The 16,437-nt window shown below is 47.8% G+C and overlaps 4 protein-coding genes across 4 annotated transcripts; 1 reads left to right on the top strand and 3 right to left on the bottom strand.

The window, feature by feature from the left end:
• Positions 1 to 164: 164 nt before the first annotated feature.
• F5B22DRAFT_65553 (6-phosphofructo-2-kinase) lies at positions 165 to 2,297 on the bottom strand. Its single transcript, XM_047979892.1, has 3 exons — positions 2,017 to 2,297; positions 1,201 to 1,904; positions 165 to 1,128 (listed from the first exon to the last, which is right to left on the bottom strand). The coding sequence occupies exons 1-3, from the start codon at positions 2,120 to 2,122 to the stop codon at positions 601 to 603; spliced, it is 1,338 nt and encodes a 445-aa protein (XP_047832604.1). The 5' UTR covers positions 2,123 to 2,297; the 3' UTR covers positions 165 to 600.
• A 3,293-nt stretch (positions 2,298 to 5,590) lies between these two features.
• F5B22DRAFT_65538 (uncharacterized protein) lies at positions 5,591 to 7,140 on the top strand. The gene has a single exon (XM_047979881.1). It carries the CDS (start codon positions 5,788 to 5,790, stop codon positions 6,637 to 6,639), a length of 852 nt encoding a protein of 283 aa, XP_047832603.1. The 5' UTR covers positions 5,591 to 5,787; the 3' UTR covers positions 6,640 to 7,140.
• Positions 7,141 to 7,239: 99 nt separating this feature from the next.
• F5B22DRAFT_653981 (peptidase S8 and S53) lies at positions 7,240 to 9,844 on the bottom strand (the record flags this gene model as incomplete). The annotated part of the gene is made up of 2 exons (XM_047979767.1): positions 7,240 to 9,246; positions 9,329 to 9,844. 2 exons carry the CDS (start codon positions 9,842 to 9,844, stop codon positions 7,240 to 7,242), a joined length of 2,523 nt encoding a protein of 840 aa, XP_047832602.1.
• A 5,741-nt stretch (positions 9,845 to 15,585) lies between these two features.
• Positions 15,586 to 16,303, bottom strand: F5B22DRAFT_599403 (uncharacterized protein). The gene is made up of 2 exons (XM_047974460.1): positions 16,284 to 16,303; positions 15,586 to 16,235 (listed from the first exon to the last, which is right to left on the bottom strand). Exon 2 carries the CDS (start codon positions 16,204 to 16,206, stop codon positions 15,913 to 15,915), a length of 294 nt encoding a protein of 97 aa, XP_047832601.1. The 5' UTR covers positions 16,207 to 16,235; positions 16,284 to 16,303; the 3' UTR covers positions 15,586 to 15,912.
• Positions 16,304 to 16,437: the final 134 nt, after the last annotated feature.

Raw genomic sequence — 16,437 nt, 5'->3', positions numbered from 1 at the left:
CATGATTCAGATCGTTGTACACGACACACTGAGGACGGCAGGGAGCGCAAATGTTTCCGTGTACACGTAGTAAAATGAACAACGCATGGCAGACATACTCCCACCGAATAAGAGAGCCAGAGAGAGAAATCCTGAAACTATTACATCAGAAGTCTTATTGAATCACAAAAGGCACACACACGAAACACAGGGAAGAAGACGCATAAGTTCATCATGCCACCAAATAGGTATGACACCAGCTATACATTAAAATTCAGAGAACGCTAGTGTACGTATACTATACACGCCTCCAGTAGGACAGGACCAAGAGTCTTCAGTTATCCGTAGCCACACGCAAACCGTGTACTCTCGCACATCTCATCTAACAGAATATGTGAGATGCAATCCCGTACCCGAAACTCCGGGCTGTCGTCCAGTTCCGGCCAAATCCACAACATCTATATCAGTATTCTCTCGTCAGAATACTGTATATATCTCGCTAACGGGCCATAGTAGACCGCAAGTAAAGATTCTCCATTCGCTATTCTTGAAGCGATTCTCGATAGGGTTCGCGTCGCTGCCAAGACTCCTTCAACGCTCGGGCTGCGCCAAGACTTTCCATCAATGAGACATATTAGCCTCGGGTATAGGATCTTCGTGCTTGGCAGTGCTGCCCTTGCCACGCCACGTGCTTACGGCGGGGATATCAGCCTGGTAGCGTTCCTCGTCTGTGCCATACGCGCGGGGTGTGAGCTTGATTAGGCAGTGAAGAGGAACGTTCATCCAAGGCGATAGAGACTGGTCCTTCTTCATGAAGTATGCATATATGCAACGTAGGATGGCTTGGTGCGTAACAATGAGAATATCCTCGGATCTTTCCAGCTCCATGATGATAGGCTCTAACCGAATCACTACGTCGCGATATGATTCACCCCCGCGGTACCGATAGTTGTACTTGTCTTCATCGCGCGCAACGAAGTCTTCTGGGTACACATCTTTTATCTCTTGATACGTCATACCATCGCATACACCCGCATCTAATTCGTCTAAGGCTTTCCACTGTAATTGGTTATAGTTCTCTGGTAAGAAACGTGCCGTTGCTATGGTTCTCTTTAGTGTCGACGTCCATACGGTAAGAGGTCGGTTATCCTGTGAGTATGTTAGTCTGGATTCAACCATACTGGCCGGAACAATGGCCGCAATACGAAGCATGGAACTTACACCGACAGATTTCCGTACAAGCTCCGGTAATTTACTGGCGTATTGGTGTCCTCTTGGCGATAAGTCCGCGTCACCACCGATCCGACCTGATAGATTGTACATAGATTCACCATGTCTCGACAACCAAACAGATCGGGGGCGGATATGTAAATTCATGAGGTAGTAGACGACCCGGCTCTGTAAGTAGTCCTGAATGCGGTTGATAATCACTTGACTACCAACATCCATCATTTTCAGGTATGTGTAGTGGCTCTCGTCTCCGTCCCCGTCTATTGTCTTGTAGACTTTTTCGTAGTGTTTAATGCGGTTGCGGAAGTCAAGGGCGGCTTCTTCGGGGTCTTGGCCCTGGTAGTCAGGGCTCGTGGTCTTAACATCACGAATGTTGGCCATAATTAGCTCCTCATTATCGCATTTCGACTCGACGAACAGGACTTCGATGCCCTCCCGTGCGCACATATTTGAAACCCATTTACGCCTGTCTTTGGTCGAGTTGGTAGCGTCTAATATTCCAATTACGCCACCTTCCCGGAACCAACCCAGCATATCGGCAAAGGCTGCCTCAGCTGCGGCACGACGTCTACGTTCACCCTCGGCGTTGGCAGTGTCGAAAAAGTCGGCTGACGGTTGAGGGGCGTCATTACGGCGGTAGTTTCCCACATTAAAGGTTTTGGAGGGTATTGAGAGCCATGTCAAGTAGCGTTGGGCTGCAACGATTGATTACAGGTCAGCCATGGCGCTCTAGTTCATGTAGCAGGCGAGTGATAAAGAATGTAGGGAGAAAGAGGTGTAAGAGTAGGAGTAGGGATATTCAAATACCTCTCTGTGCAATGTAGCTCTTCCCACGAGCAGGCAACCCGACCATTACGACACAAATCTTGGTGTCCTCCACCTGGACTCCACGGCCATTAGTTTTGGGTGTCATATTTGCTAGTGACCCAGCACATGCATAGATCTATGTGTGGAAAGCTGTAAAATAGTGGCGCGAAGGGTCGAACGCGTTGACAAGCTGCGAGAACGACGAGCGCCAAAATTGGGTAGAGATAGCATGCAAAATGAACCGTCAAGTAGTTGTTCTACTTAGGAATGCTTGAGTGGAATGAAAAGAAGAGAAAGAAGCCTGGGGACTTGGTGGTTGTGGTGATGGTTTGGACAAGGCCAAAAGCATTAAACCAAGCAAAGGAACTCCAGCCGAACTGACGGGATTGTTCACGGCAGGTGAGATGGGTCAAGGGACAAAACAATAGGGAAGAGGAGCAGGAGCACGATATTACAATTAGGCAATAGTATCTCGTGCAGGCCAGACAGGTGTCGCGGTCAGTGGTTGGTGGTGGTGGTGATTTGTGATTTGGAGGAAGCGGGAGACAATGGACAACGGCATCGGCCAGTGCCGGGGCAGGAATACGGTTCGGGAAGATTGAGAAAAGTTGATGCAAGGGATTCCGTCACCACCCGGGGATGGGAGGGGCGCCCCTCTTGTCAATCCCTGCAGGTGCTGAAGTGGGTTGCGCAGGTCTGCGTAGGCACTACCGTACAGCGGGTAGCTACCTAGAATACGTACCACTAGCCTTTTGCTAGGGGCACCTACTCGCCTACGCATAGTGGACCGCTAATGCCGAGGGTTGCTCCAGCGATGAAAACCCGGGCCTTGGGATCGCGGCAACGGATCGCCTGAGCCTGTCGAGCCTGTGAGAGCAGCGCACTACCGCATGTTGTGATCTGCGTGGTACTTGCACTGAAGACAAGTCCATGGAGCGTTACCTAGGTACTGTCTTGTCTTGGGCCATGGAGGGGAAGAATATCGCGGCACGGCAGCTGAGACAGCGCGAGCTCGGCTTGCCCAATTTGAATCAGCGGCACGAGACCATTCGAGTCGACAAGTAAACTCAACTCTCTTACGGTAGCTATTGTAGGTTTGATAATAATTATCCGATCTCCTTTTTCCGACAGCTGCATGATCCCATTTGGAGCTGAGGTACGGTACCGTACTACTGTATGGTTTGGAGATGCGGTCCACACTCCCTCTCAGTCTAGCAGCCTAGACGCAGGAACCGGCTGGTGTCGACGGCCCATTATTGTCCATGGTCCATGGAGCACAAGACAAGCAGCAAATAGGACCTTGCCGGCTCAACTGGAAGAAAGGTAAATTGGCCACCATCCAGTCATTCCGTCGACCGGCGGCAGTGTCCAGCATCAAAGCTAAGCAGAGCTCATGGTCACAATACATGGAATATTGAACCAGGCGAGAGCAGCCAAGTACCAAGCTGAAGCCTCGTTTTGTGCTCGATCACAAGGACCCGAAGCTGACCCATGCTGGGGCGGTCAGACGGGTAGTCTAGACTCAAGGCCCAGGCTGCGGCAGCGATGCGGCGGGCCCGGATCAACGGTTCACTGGATGCTGGGGAAAGGGAGAAAACCACCTCAAATGGCATGGTGTGGTAACAGACAACTCTCTTGACGTTCGATTTCCCATCACACCTACACACATTGTCACTGACACTCGTCGTGAAGAGGCTTAGCGTGCTTCACCGCTACACTAGCATCGCAGAGTTAGTCAGATCACTTGACCCTCGACTCCTAGCCTACTGTATGTAGCGGATGGGGTCATTACCTGATGCCCACGACCCTGGCTTAGAATCTCCACTGGGGATAGGGATTAGGGATATCGTATGCGCGTGTGAAAATGGGACCGGGACCTTTGAGATGAGGAGAGGACGCAAGCATAGCCATGGGCTGCAGAGATGCTCGAAGTGTGACATACCTTTGAGAAACTCCAGGTTTGGCCCCGCGGTCGCCGGTGCCCACCAGCGAAAACACCCTGCATCGTGGACCGCTTCTATTATCCAATATTGATATGGCTATTCTTGGCCCTGGTTTCCTTTGTCAAGACAGCGATATTGTCATCGCCGTCTGCGGGTGTTGGGACCACTGTTGTTCTCTTCATGCGCGATATTTGGGAGTTCAGTCGTTGTCTTAGCCCACCACAAGGCCGGGGTGTTCGGGTTCTTCACCGGCACACAAGATAGCCCCAAAGATCGCAAGTCCCGCTTGACCCAGTTTCTGATACTTGCACGACACAAAGACTTCTCCGGTTTCGATTGCTGGAATAGGAATGTTGATGTTCGAATACCCTCATAGCATGCGTTGTGCATACACTAACGTATGAAGGGATGTGGAGCAGCGTAGGTCCCTACAGATAGACACTGCAGTCGGTACATAGGAGGAGATATTCGGGGATACGGAATACGAATGTTTTTTGACTTCTCAGCAAGAACACGGATTAAGATGACAAGAAGTCTTCATCAAACATCAACTAGGCGAATGCCATGATTATCTGATGTTCACAAATGCCAGCCAAACAAGCTTAGGGCCAGCCGCACGATAAGGTGAATGGCCACCCCTGTACGTCGAGAGATCTTGGTGCCTGTATCTCGATCGCCGTCATGCTGCAAGGTTTGGAATAGCACCTACATCGCCCAGCGTAAGCAGTCTTAGATATCGCAACACTGCAAACAGATAAGGGATCCATCCCTCCATGTGTGTCTACAACCAGTCAGTATTGGCCAATACCTCAGCCAATGAATAATAAACGACATGGGGGAGCCGCATCTTGGTTATCATTCCCATATGCGCCCGTCAACAACATTGTAGCGGTGAGGATAACATAAGCCTGCCTACTACCTAGGTATTTAGTTTGCTTACTCAGTCTGTGATGCCGGCGCTGTCGGCCGCTGGATTACACTGCCTACGGAGTATGTATGAAGGGCAGAGCAACGAGAAGGGAAGAAAGATTAGACTAGCATAATTCGGAATCCCTCTTAAGACGCCATCCTTACAGGGTTTCGAAACAGTATAACTAATTTGTCGTGTATAGCCTTATTGGAGGGTCCCGATAAGAGGAAGGGTGTAAGTAATCCTGTGGTGACGTCACGAACGAGATCACCTTCGCCGACACCAGTTATCTACATCTATTGCTGTCTGAGAACCGATCTGCTTCTCGTATGATACGTCGATAAATATGACAATCGAATTGTCTTTTGAGCTTTGACAGAATCGTTCTTACACACAAGATGTATCTAATATCCATACAGCTCATGTTCCAATCCGACACAAGAGTATGGTAGCAGGTCATTTTAAGGTAAGTCCTACCAGCCAGAAACCCAATGCTCAGGGCATGGGCTAAAGTAGCGTATGCGCTGCAGGCCACTACCAGGAAGCTTAGCACCTGGGTGGCAGCCTATTGGACCTTGTAGATTACTTCATGACAATCGCCGAGATTGAATCCCGATATGGCCTCCAAGTGTAGAGAACCCATGTGTAAGGGTCATAAGAGGAGTACATAGTATACCGAGGCACACATTAAAAACATGATATCTGGGCATCTTGCATTTAGACACAGCTTGGTAACAAACGTTAGGAAAGGCAAGATACTGCATGGGCGACATATGAACGACCTCCCTAGGCGCAAGCGACAGCTTCTCGACGCGCAGTCTCCAATCGGCAATCTAGATCTACTGTAGATACACTAGCCTAGATCGCCGGCCTAGGTAGAATCCAAGATCTAAAGAGCCAAATTTCAAGCACGACAAGATGGCGTCCACGTCGTTACACATGATGACAAAACTGTCACCTTACATTTACACCTATGAGCCGAGCGAGACACGCGCGCCGTCAACGTCAGGCCCCAAGCTCGTTCTGTTCGCCGCCTGGATGGACGCACAAGACGTCCACATATCCAAGTACCTCGCACGCTATCAGACGATGTATCCCGGCGCCACGATTCTCCTCATCAAGTTCGTCATGCGAGAAGCCATGCTCTCCTCCGTCGCGACCAGCGCCGTGCAGCCGGCAGTATGGCACATACGGTCCATGATAAGCGCCGGCGCTCTCTCCGCCGCTCCCGAGCGCCCCGAGATCTTGGCCCACGTCTTCTCCAACGGCGGCGCCACCACGATGCAGGAAGTCTGCACCAGCTACGCCCAGCTCTTCGGGCAGCCATTTCCCTTACACTGCACCGTATTCGACTCCTGTCCGGGCTTGCACGCCTTTTCCAAATCGTACAACGCCCTCATCGCGAGTTTCCCGAACAGTCTGACTCGCGTCTTCCTTGCCCCTTTCATCATGCTCATGATTTTCCTGGCTTGGCTGTGGCATATTCCTCTCCGCTTCATCTCTGGCGAAGATTTCCTCACAAAGAACGCGAGAGTCTTGAATGATCCCAAGCTAGTGAACCAGACAAACAGGACTTATATCTACGGGCCGGCAGATACCATGGTAGATTGGCGCCATATCGAAAGGCATGCCGACGAAGCTGCATCGAAAGGCTTTGTCGTGCGGAAAGAAATCTTTGAGGATAGTCCGCATGTCACTCATATGAGAACGGACACTCAACGGTATTGGTCTATTGTTAATGAGACTTGGAAGGAAGCTATCTCTGCATGATAAGGTGTTGTTTATATAGAGTAATAAATTTAGATGTGTCTTAGAAATTGTCTGCGAAGCATAGATACATCCTAAGAATTCATATATCTCGGCCCAGGAGACTCGTACGACCCCTGACACATAAGCACAAAAGATCATTTCGCAAATTATCCCACATGCTAATAGTACATCCCACCCTGAGGAAGAATGGAAGAAGAGAAGAAGAGAAGCTCTAAAGCATAACAAATCATTCTATCGAGAAAAGCGAGAATCCCAGATTCATACACCAGCCTCTAGTATAGATCTAGTAGCGTTGAAGAAAGGAATCTAAATGAGATATAGACCGACCAGTAGAGATGGCTACCCTGAAAACTCCAAGGCAGCAAAGCAATCGGATCCCCCGCCCGCACAAGCACTACAGCGGTGCATATTGCCGGGTTTATAACGAAGATAGAACCGCCGTGTAGCCATCGAGGGATTAAATGATAAAAAAGCATAACCAAATTAAAGCAAAGGTATAATCGAAACTTAACCAACATAGAACTAGCACAAAAAAGAAATTGTGACTAGGTAGGGAGCGAAGGTGGCAAGCACAGGCAGATGGAAGAACCAGTCCAGCCTTTAAGGGAAGAGTCGCCAAACAAGAGAAAATGGCTGTGGAGATACCTTCAAGCGCCTGGTTCTGACAGTAATGATGAATTTTCCTTGACATATATTTTTGTCGAATATTTGCTGGACATTGTTATGAGGGAACTTCGGAAGCAGATTGTCGACGGATTCAACGCCATCCCTATTCATGACCTTTTTCAGCGCTAAGCGGAGTGGATTCATAATCGAATTACCTGGAGGATCAGTCCAGACCAGCGTGACCTTGAAAGCGGTATGTTCTGATTTAACTAACACCTCGGTGGTAAACTCAAGAGTGTTGTTGTCGAGTATGGCCTCGGACATTCCCGTGCCCTCGGCGCCACAGACGATTGGTAGGGAATGTTCCAAATCGGCGCGTCCGAAACCCGAATGGTTATCGGGGTGAGGCTCGGGGGATAAAAGTTCGGCCCCATTGACGAGGAGCGCCTTGACCAGCGAAGCGCTCGGGGAACGAATATGCTGGTGGTCGATGAGGGCTTCGCGTAAATCGGCCGCACAGCCTGCAAGCAGAGCTACGGCCATGCTAGTCCCTGACATATAACACCACTCGTCATCATGAGGAGCGGGCCACTGAGGTGGGTTAGTGGAGGGCCTCCCGAGAGAGTTCCTTGACAAGATTAGAGTGCCTGGCGCTACGATGTCAGGCTTGATAAGTGCACGATCATTGTCATCTCGCCTTGTAGGACCGCGGCTGCTAAAAGGAGCGACACGTGAGCGGTGCTGCGCCGTGAACTGGGAGGCGATATTTACAGGGAGACCACTTACGACATCTCCGTATTTGACAGACATACCCGGTCGTTCGCTTTCACAGGCACCAACGGTGATGCAATTCTTCGCGGCGGGATAGGCTCCGATCTGTCCGAACACAACTTCCCCATTCTGGTCGTAGGAGCCTCTGTTCCCGGCAGCGAAACATATTATCATGTCTTTGTGGTTCCATACCCAAGAATCGATTGTTCTTGCGCCGTCGGTATACCCATAGTGGTACGTATCCTTCGTTTCTGGTCCCCAAGCATTAACATGCACACGTACATTGTAAGAAAAGTATGGGCGAGTAAAGAGTTTCTCGAGATCATCCGGTAAAACAATCTCCGCCTTTGTCGTCTCCTCTGGCGTCTCAATCTCAGGACGCCATAAAGACTGGACCATCAAAGTGGCCTGAGGCGCGGTTCCCATAATGGGATTACCGCGATACGTGCCGTTTCCGACAACCGAGCCGCAGACATGAGTACCATGGCCGCATTCGTCCACGGCTGTTCCGTGGAATGTTTGCCAGGCTATGACGCGATCACTAAACGCGCTGTGGATTGTCGATGCTGACCCTAGATCAAGCCCCGTATCCGCGACTGCGATAGCTTGCTGGTGTCTTTGGTATGTTGCCTGTTGTGATGTGTCAGGTTGTGGCTGGGGATCGCATCCCAATATCAATCGGGCGTGGTCATTCATTGGCACGATTTTCGGATCTTCTTCAATTCGGCGAACCTCGTCGATATTTGCTATTTCGTGTAGACGTGAGCTGTTGACGGCGAGGCGAGCGCCGTGTGAAAAAAAGCCAATCTTCTTTCGATGCACATGTGATGCCGTTGCAATACGATCCTGAAGAATTTCGGATGATGTGTCTATATCATCGTGAAAGATGATACGGACTTCAATTTTCCTGTCGATGGAGGCAGCTAGCAACTTCGAGAGATTTATATCGAGTTTGAGTTGTGAACGGTAGACATCCACATAGACAATAGGCTCTATTTCACGAAGTCTGTCCAGGTTGGTCCCTAGATATCTGCACAAGTATGTGTTCTTACAGACGTAGTCATGGAACTCAAGACCCTCTTGGCTTAAATCCTCTTTATCTGACTCATCGAGGGGAAATCGGCACTGAACTATGAGGTAGCTGGTCTTCGAAGTATTGGCAACTGGCTTGATTGCATCATCGTGGCGATTTCCGTTGACTGAAATGCCGAACAAGGGGGTCATAATTGCCTACAAGGTCATTTCAGTTAGCTACGGTTCCGAAAGTATGAACAGGAGTAAACGTTGAACATATAGACATGTGTGAACGTACAGGTTTAGGGTAATTTATGTTGTCGCCAAGTAATAAACGTGCCATGTTTCCCGCTTTTGCAAAGTTGAATGGGGTGGCACCGCAATGATCTGAAGTTGAGCTATCTGCACCAGATTCGAGGAGCAGCTTCGCAACTGCAAAGCTCTGCCGCTCAACAGCTTTGTGGAGTGGCGTTGATCCATCTGTATTCTTAGCGTTTGGATCGGCCCAGTTGTCCAGAAGCTCTTGAGCTATTTTGAAGTATTCATTCCCAGGCTGTGTTGCATAATGAAGCGCGGTAGAGTTGTCTGGCGATCTAGCGTCTGGACTTGCGCCGTAATCCAAAAGCAGGGAAGCTAATTCGAAACAGCCTGTGTGAGCTGCTACATGGAGGGGTGTCCAGCCGGAGTCACTCTTGAAGTTCGAGTCCACACCCTCCTCCACCAAAAGTTTATAAGCTTTATCGAAGTTTCCGCGCTGGACAGCCTGGAGCAGGCTTTTCTGTTTTCGTAGTTTATCTTCTCGTTGTGTGTCCATCTAAGTGGCTGATAAATGAAATTCGTTAGTCTGAAGTTATACAAGATATACATAGAGCATAAACAGCAATAATCAGTTACTACTCACTGAGAATCGACGGTTATTACTCTCAAGATATGAGAAGTATAACCATATGGGTATGTTGATACCTTTAGAGTATTATAAACAAGATTAGTTTGAAATAGCCTTGGCGTGATTATAGACAATGATGATGAATTATGACTTACTAAGAATGAACCGATGCCTCAGTGTATCAGTATATAGTACTGTAAGTCTATACTTGCTGGGAAGAGACAGTATTGTTTCTGGCTGAAAAGTATTGGTAATTGCTGTTTGGGTTGGTGATCAGTTGTCAGTGTTGTGGAAAGGTGAGTAATGATAATACAAAATGAAGGGGGAGTAGGGGCCATAAGTAGGCAGAGGGTTAAACCTCTCACAAACAACTCTTTCCGGGGAGTAATACAGTGCAACCAGCTGCCCAGGTGATCTGGCGCCTGATAATGCCTTTCTTGTGTGACTACTGTGACATGCAAACATTGCGGTGATTTGCTTCCCTTGGCGGCCGCCTCCGTTCTGTGACTCAAGTTGTGTTAGAAACCCACCTATGTATCACCTACACACCGAATCACCGTCTCGTTCTTCCCATTTCATTATTCCCATTAGGCGCTTCCCTAGACATCCGCCCGTCAATTCACTCTTTATAACGTGATTCTTTCGTTTACTAGAGCGGCGTCGTCTTCTTCAACAGCACAGGGATGGATTCTTGGTTGCGTCGTAATATGTGAGCATGTGAAGACAGGGAAAGGTATTGATTTTGCTCCCCGAAAGAAATTGGCACGGGAATTTTGATCAGTAACATTATTTCTACGATTTGTCTATTTTCGGGGGGGAGTGGTGAGGCTAGGTCTCACAATGGACGCACTGATTGGCGTGTGCACCCTTTTAGGGCCGGCTAAGCGAAGATGTCATTGAATGAAAGTGTATTACTGGTATTCCACGGCTCATTATTAGCATTTCGGAACATGCAATAAAATTATTTTTCAAAAATTTCCCGGTCTTTAAGATGTCGGTACCATCTAACATACGAAAACACTCGGCAATCTATACTTGATACACCGTAACTAATTAAACCAGAAATGGTGTCCGATGTGAACTCAGCCGAGATGCCTTATCGCCCTTAGTCTAGCTCCTCGTCCTCATTACGGCAGGAAAGGCGAAAGTCTTTTGTCATGTGGGCAAGGAATGTTTTGTGCGCCCTATGGCGACGATGATTGTGGTCATGCTGTTTCGTGTATTGAGAAAGTAGGGGTCGACAGGATCTGAGAGTAGACGTCACAAGACGCTAATATCCCTTGAGTTCTAGCTGTCTCTAAAGCTAGCACGTTCTCTCATGTCAATACTATCCTCAAGGAGAACATACGTGTGCCTACTACCACACCCTTGAAACTGCTGGCATGCATTTCTAGGTTAGATGGTTGTACTCCTATGTGTTAATTCAGCAGTCGTATATCACCCCTCAATAGGGGCATCCCTGATAGACACTCGACGTGATCCTCCCCAAGTGCTAGCCAATAGACAATCATAGGAAAGTACTAGTAATAGCTGTCGCACATTAATTAGATATGAGGTGGATTTATCAAGAAAAGCATGGCAGTATTGAATAATCTTTTCCCTGTAGGTAGATATCATGAAGAGGGAGCACAGCACTTTGGATATTTTTTTGACCCGTGTATTTGTCGAGACAAAAACGGACGTCTTCTAGTAGCGAAGCATGAGCATGGTGGAAGTGACACTTCGCTCTCTCCCTTCTCACATGATAATGTTGTGACCATGGCCTTTCACATGGCTGCCCTAATGATATCTTGGTCATGAGATCGCTTCCTCATGCCCAATCCAGTGTGGGCGTAACCACATTATTGACATCCCCCCGCAACTCTCACTGTCCTGGTGTCAGGCCACTTGGCCCATACTATGAACTGATTAAGGGGCCTTTACACATTGTATAACCATTTATTGGATCCGATAGTGATCCAGGGATACTTACGATACCTGTCGGCAGAAACAGCCCGAGCAAACAAAGAATTCGCCTCTTGTAACACTTCGCGGGTGCCATCAAAACAACTGTAGATAACCACCATGACCCAATACTCATGTTTCCTTCTCTCCACGTCTCCATAGATCAACTTCTACCAATAGAAACTCCTCGTGAAGTTGGGTACTTCGCTCCATGAATCTCGGATGCACAATTACCACTGGCGGTGTAACAAATCAACCCCCATTAACTCGCACTACTGGGAGGCAAATACGCGTATAGCAAGCAGTGCGGGTAACCAATGCAGCTATCCGCAAGCTTGTCACACCTCTTACGTTACTCATCTCGCCTAGCCACGATGACAGGGTAATGCGTATCCAGGGGCTGAGAGAAAGCCAGCTGAGTAATAGAGTAATGGTAGGCAGAGTGGTGACACTAATGGGAGCGATTGATTCTATGTAGACGTCACCCACACGGCGAAGACTTTCAAATCCTGAGCAGGATGAGCTCCCTGATAAATATTAGTACAACAACAGATGGAATTCCCTATCAACTTGATACAACCTACAAGTTCAGCATGTCTGTAGTAGACATACTCATATGTTCAATTCTGTAATATATTTGAAACACAGAACATTCTTTGATAATGAGATGGTGTTGGTGACTTCATGGCCGCGCGGCATCAACCCCATGTCCTTCTTGCTGGTTTGACTTAGTAATACAAGTGCTACTTCTGAATAGCACGCATGAGGACCTTAGAAAAGGGAGAGTATTTTCTGATTCAGAACATTTATAATTCATCATGATTCCAGAGTAGAGTTTTCCCCAAAGGCTTCAACAGTAACCGAGAGTCAACTACCTAGCTTGCCCCACGAGTTTTCAACCGAATATCAAGCTTATCAGTTCAGAGTTTACGTCTAATACTATCCACAAGTTAGTATTATATGAACTTTCTCAGAAACACTAGGTTAACTTATATGATCTCCTAGTCCAAAGCCTGCACACCAATTACGATGTGTTGGTTTGTCATTTTACAATGGAGCTGTGGCGCCGAGAGAACGATGATCAGACGCTGCGCTGCTTGTCCCTCTCCTCTCGATACAAAAAAAGATGCGCGATACCAGGGCAGCACATCATGCAGCAACTATAACCCGCTGCTCCTGCCAGAGATGGAATATGTCTACAACCGGTGTAACTTCCCTGTCTGCCTGAGATGTAATCCGCTCGAGTGAGGTGTGACAATCCACTGGCCTCGCTATACAGCATTGAGTTTCATAACCAAAGCTGGCTTGAGAATCAGACATGTCGGAAAATGCACGATCTGTGAATCAATCACTTCGTATTAGTTCGCTATTTCTCTGATTAACCGTCTCATAACGAGCTTAGTCAAGTACTAAGTTTCTATTGAAGATTCGAGATATTTCAGGATGCTACTTGATACCGGGAGTCAGTTATGGCGACCGAAGTTGTTCTGTAATGATCTACCAGATATGGTAGATTTTTCTATAGGACGCAATTGACTACTCATCTGTTGATGCTACGTCACTCGAAAGGGCTCCTTTGTGAGAGATTCCAGGCCATGACCTTGTGGTAGAAGTATAACATCATAGAATAGTGTCTTAAACTCACTCTCTTGGTAAACGAGATCTCCTAATATTGGTTGAGGTCGCTGCATTGTATGTTCATGATATCGCCTTGTGTAATTATTCCGAGGAAAGTCTACCCGATTCATGAGTTTTTCATGGACCGTTCACAGAGACCTACAACACACAGCCGAAAGTGCCGGCAGGTGGAGCTAAACACTGATTCTACCGCTATTCGTAAGCAGGTATAAAGTTTCTTAGTATTCCTTCATTGTCACCATGAGAAGACCTGAGTTTAAAGAGGACATTTAATTATTACTCTTCTCAAACAGCTTAATACGGTCTACGTGAAAAAGGACATCAGAGCATGTTTTCGGGCCCCCGTTTCATTTAATTCGGCGTATTATATTCACCTGTTTGTTATATATTTACCTTCGAAACAGTGAGAGATGCATTGCGATGATTTGGGCTGATCTTTCTGACTAATGTGTAACTCGCAGTCACCTGTATTTATCTTCAGGGGTAGTCCGGCTCAAAGTACAGTCTCTCTATTCCCTAGCACTACCATAACATAACTGACGGATAAAAAAACAGCCTTTCCGACTCAACGTTCCACCTCTTGATACATCGCGTTAAACCCCGTATACAGTATCATCCCATCCTCAGTATCGACGGCGCCTGCGCCAAGACCTGCGTTATTAGAATCTAGCTCCGCCGGTTACTCCCTACCATCCGCCTCGTAGATCTTATGCGTCGCATTAAGCTCGTATCGTCTTGTCACATTCACCTCGTGCCTCTGGGTGTCCATTTTTTGCCTTTTGAAATCGATCATCTATGGTCGATTTATCCGTTTTCTCGGAAACCAAAAACCCCGGTTCTTCAAGACTGGTAGCGTCTTATCATGTCCCTGCCACGCAGCTTGGAATATCCTGAAGCTCAGCAGCCCCGTCATTAACGAGCTGATTCCTATAACCATTGCAAGAGAGACCGGGATTATGATCGTCGGAGATACTCATCGATAGACGGCAAAACAGGGGGGTTTAGGTCGCGCAGTGATGGGTCTCATATTGGAGCAAGGGTCAAAGAGTCTGATGATTGACTGGTTTGCGAGGTGCTAGGCGCCTGTGATGCACTAGGTACTGGGCTATCCGGTGGTGTGCTGGACGGCTCAACATTGTAATAAATCGAATCTTGCGACACTCTGAGAGGAAACGGTAGACCATGTGGTTGCACGTCGGGTCTATGTAAGGAGGCTTCAACATGTGTTAAAAGCAGGCCAACTTTTTCTCTTATGATATTAGAAACATTGTCCCCTTTATAGTTATAGATATAACCTGGCACGTCTAAATTGAGCTCCCTCAGTAGCGGTGTCAAGTCTCTCGATCCTGTGTGTGCCTCTGCATAATAGTCCCGGACGGTTTTTAGCTGCTCTAAAGTCCATTTGGGTACTGTAGTTCGCGTGATAGTTCGTGTTTTGTGGCCAAGAACGACTCTCCATGTTTCTTGGCTAGCCATTCTCATTCCCTCTAGTTTTGATACGACTTTGAGACTGTAATACTGCAATGCAATTAATGTTATCCGATAGCAAGTGGGTGGGATGTAGGCTGGGGTCCCTCATGGACGATCTCCGTTCCTATCATCATGGTAAAGGGTGAATACGTCAAGTCTCTGGGTGCTTCGTGGAAAGCAGTCGTATTGTATTGTGCCTTCAGTCCGCGGCACACAGTTTGAGGGAAATAGCGAGTGAAGAAAGAGCTGGCAAACGTACCTATCTCACCCATAATTGCCCGCATCGTAGCAACTGCACCGACCACGAAAGTCCGCAGCCATCGCGACAAGACAGTTCGAATGATACAGAAGGTAAGATTGGCTAGGCCAAGTGCTTTCGGCGTTTTCTGATCTACGTTGAGACTTCAGCATACACTTAATTATTCGGCATCAAAGACCTGGAAGGAGCCGTAGAGTATCTGGGCTCCGCATCAGATTTCATCGAAACTACCTCTCTCTTCCCCATTACCTACTTGCCCGGGCATGCATGCAATTATCTACCTGCAGCATCGGCGGCAGGATGCCGCTCCGTAGATAGCAAGATTATCGAGATCAAGCAGTTCAGATTGATACTGCTTCCCAAGCTCAACCCGGGTACTGCAACATAGCTCAGCGCACCGCTAAGCCTCGAGTAGTAGAAGCTCATGCTCTACGCCTTAATACACGTTTAACCAATTCCATAGTGCTAGCTGTATCATAAAAGTATATCTATAATACCTAATCTTTGAATTACATTGGGTTTTCTTGGTCTTGTAAGACTAAAAGAAAAGAGACCTTCTCTTGGAAGAGAACACGAGGTCTTCGGAGGTATGCCGATTGTATTTATGTACCAAATCCCCACTGTATGTATCAATCATGTCACCCTAACCCCTACACCAAGTGTCATTCCTAAAACAACTTTGAGCTTACTTTAATCTATAGATTCTTGTAAGAAGACCAATGGGCCTAGGCAGAGCCAAGCCTGAGCAAAAAGTCAATCGCGCTAAGCCTAATCTGTCGTGCGCATCACAAGTGGTAAAACCTGTTTTGTTTCCTTTGCTCCTGGTGAAGTCGCGCTTCCGCTTTCTTCCCAGGGACCGTTCTTCCGGGACCAATATATGATCGCGCCAGGCCTCTCTGATAAGATCCAAAGCAACGGCCCTCGTCGCCATAGCATCCCGAACTATAGCGTCCCCGGGAACGACTGCTCGGCCTAGCATACGGCGGTGTCGCGTTATTAAGGGGCCCCCTGTCAGAGTTAGTAACGAACATATATACAAAAGAACAGCATACAAACCTTCACAACTCGGGGAGCCGACGCGGCGACGGTTCTTTTTTTTTTTTTGGGGGGGGGGGGGGGGGGGGGGGGGTGGGTTAGCATTAATGAAAGCGTCGAAACAGACAGGATAAAAATAAAAATAGGGCATAAAAATATCAAAAACAAAATAAAG

The sequence above is a fragment of the Xylaria bambusicola genome, assembly GCF_022495145.1.
Source record: "Xylaria bambusicola strain CBS 139988 unplaced genomic scaffold F5B22scaffold_12, whole genome shotgun sequence".
Classification (NCBI taxonomy): Eukaryota; Fungi; Ascomycota; class Sordariomycetes; order Xylariales; family Xylariaceae; genus Xylaria; species Xylaria bambusicola.
The sequence above is the reverse complement of the archived record's forward strand: the minus strand, read 5'-3'. Positions and strand labels throughout refer to the sequence as shown.

Excerpts from the sequence above, each read along its gene's own strand:
- F5B22DRAFT_65553 (XM_047979892.1), bottom strand. The coding sequence starts at position 2,122 with ATGACACCCAAAACTAATGGCCGTGGAGTCCAGGTGGAGGACACCAAG. Across the intron at positions 1,905-2,016 it reads GAGCTACATTGCACAGAGAG|CCCAACGCTACTTGACATGG; the intron begins GTATTTGAATAT and ends CAATCGTTGCAG. Across the intron at positions 1,129-1,200 it reads TTGTACGGAAATCTGTCGGT|GATAACCGACCTCTTACCGT; the intron begins GTAAGTTCCATG and ends ACATACTCACAG.
- F5B22DRAFT_599403 (XM_047974460.1), bottom strand. The coding sequence starts at position 16,206 with ATGCTAGGCCGAGCAGTCGTTCCCGGGGACGCTATAGTTCGGGATGCT.
- F5B22DRAFT_65538 (XM_047979881.1), top strand. The coding sequence starts at position 5,788 with ATGGCGTCCACGTCGTTACACATGATGACAAAACTGTCACCTTACATT.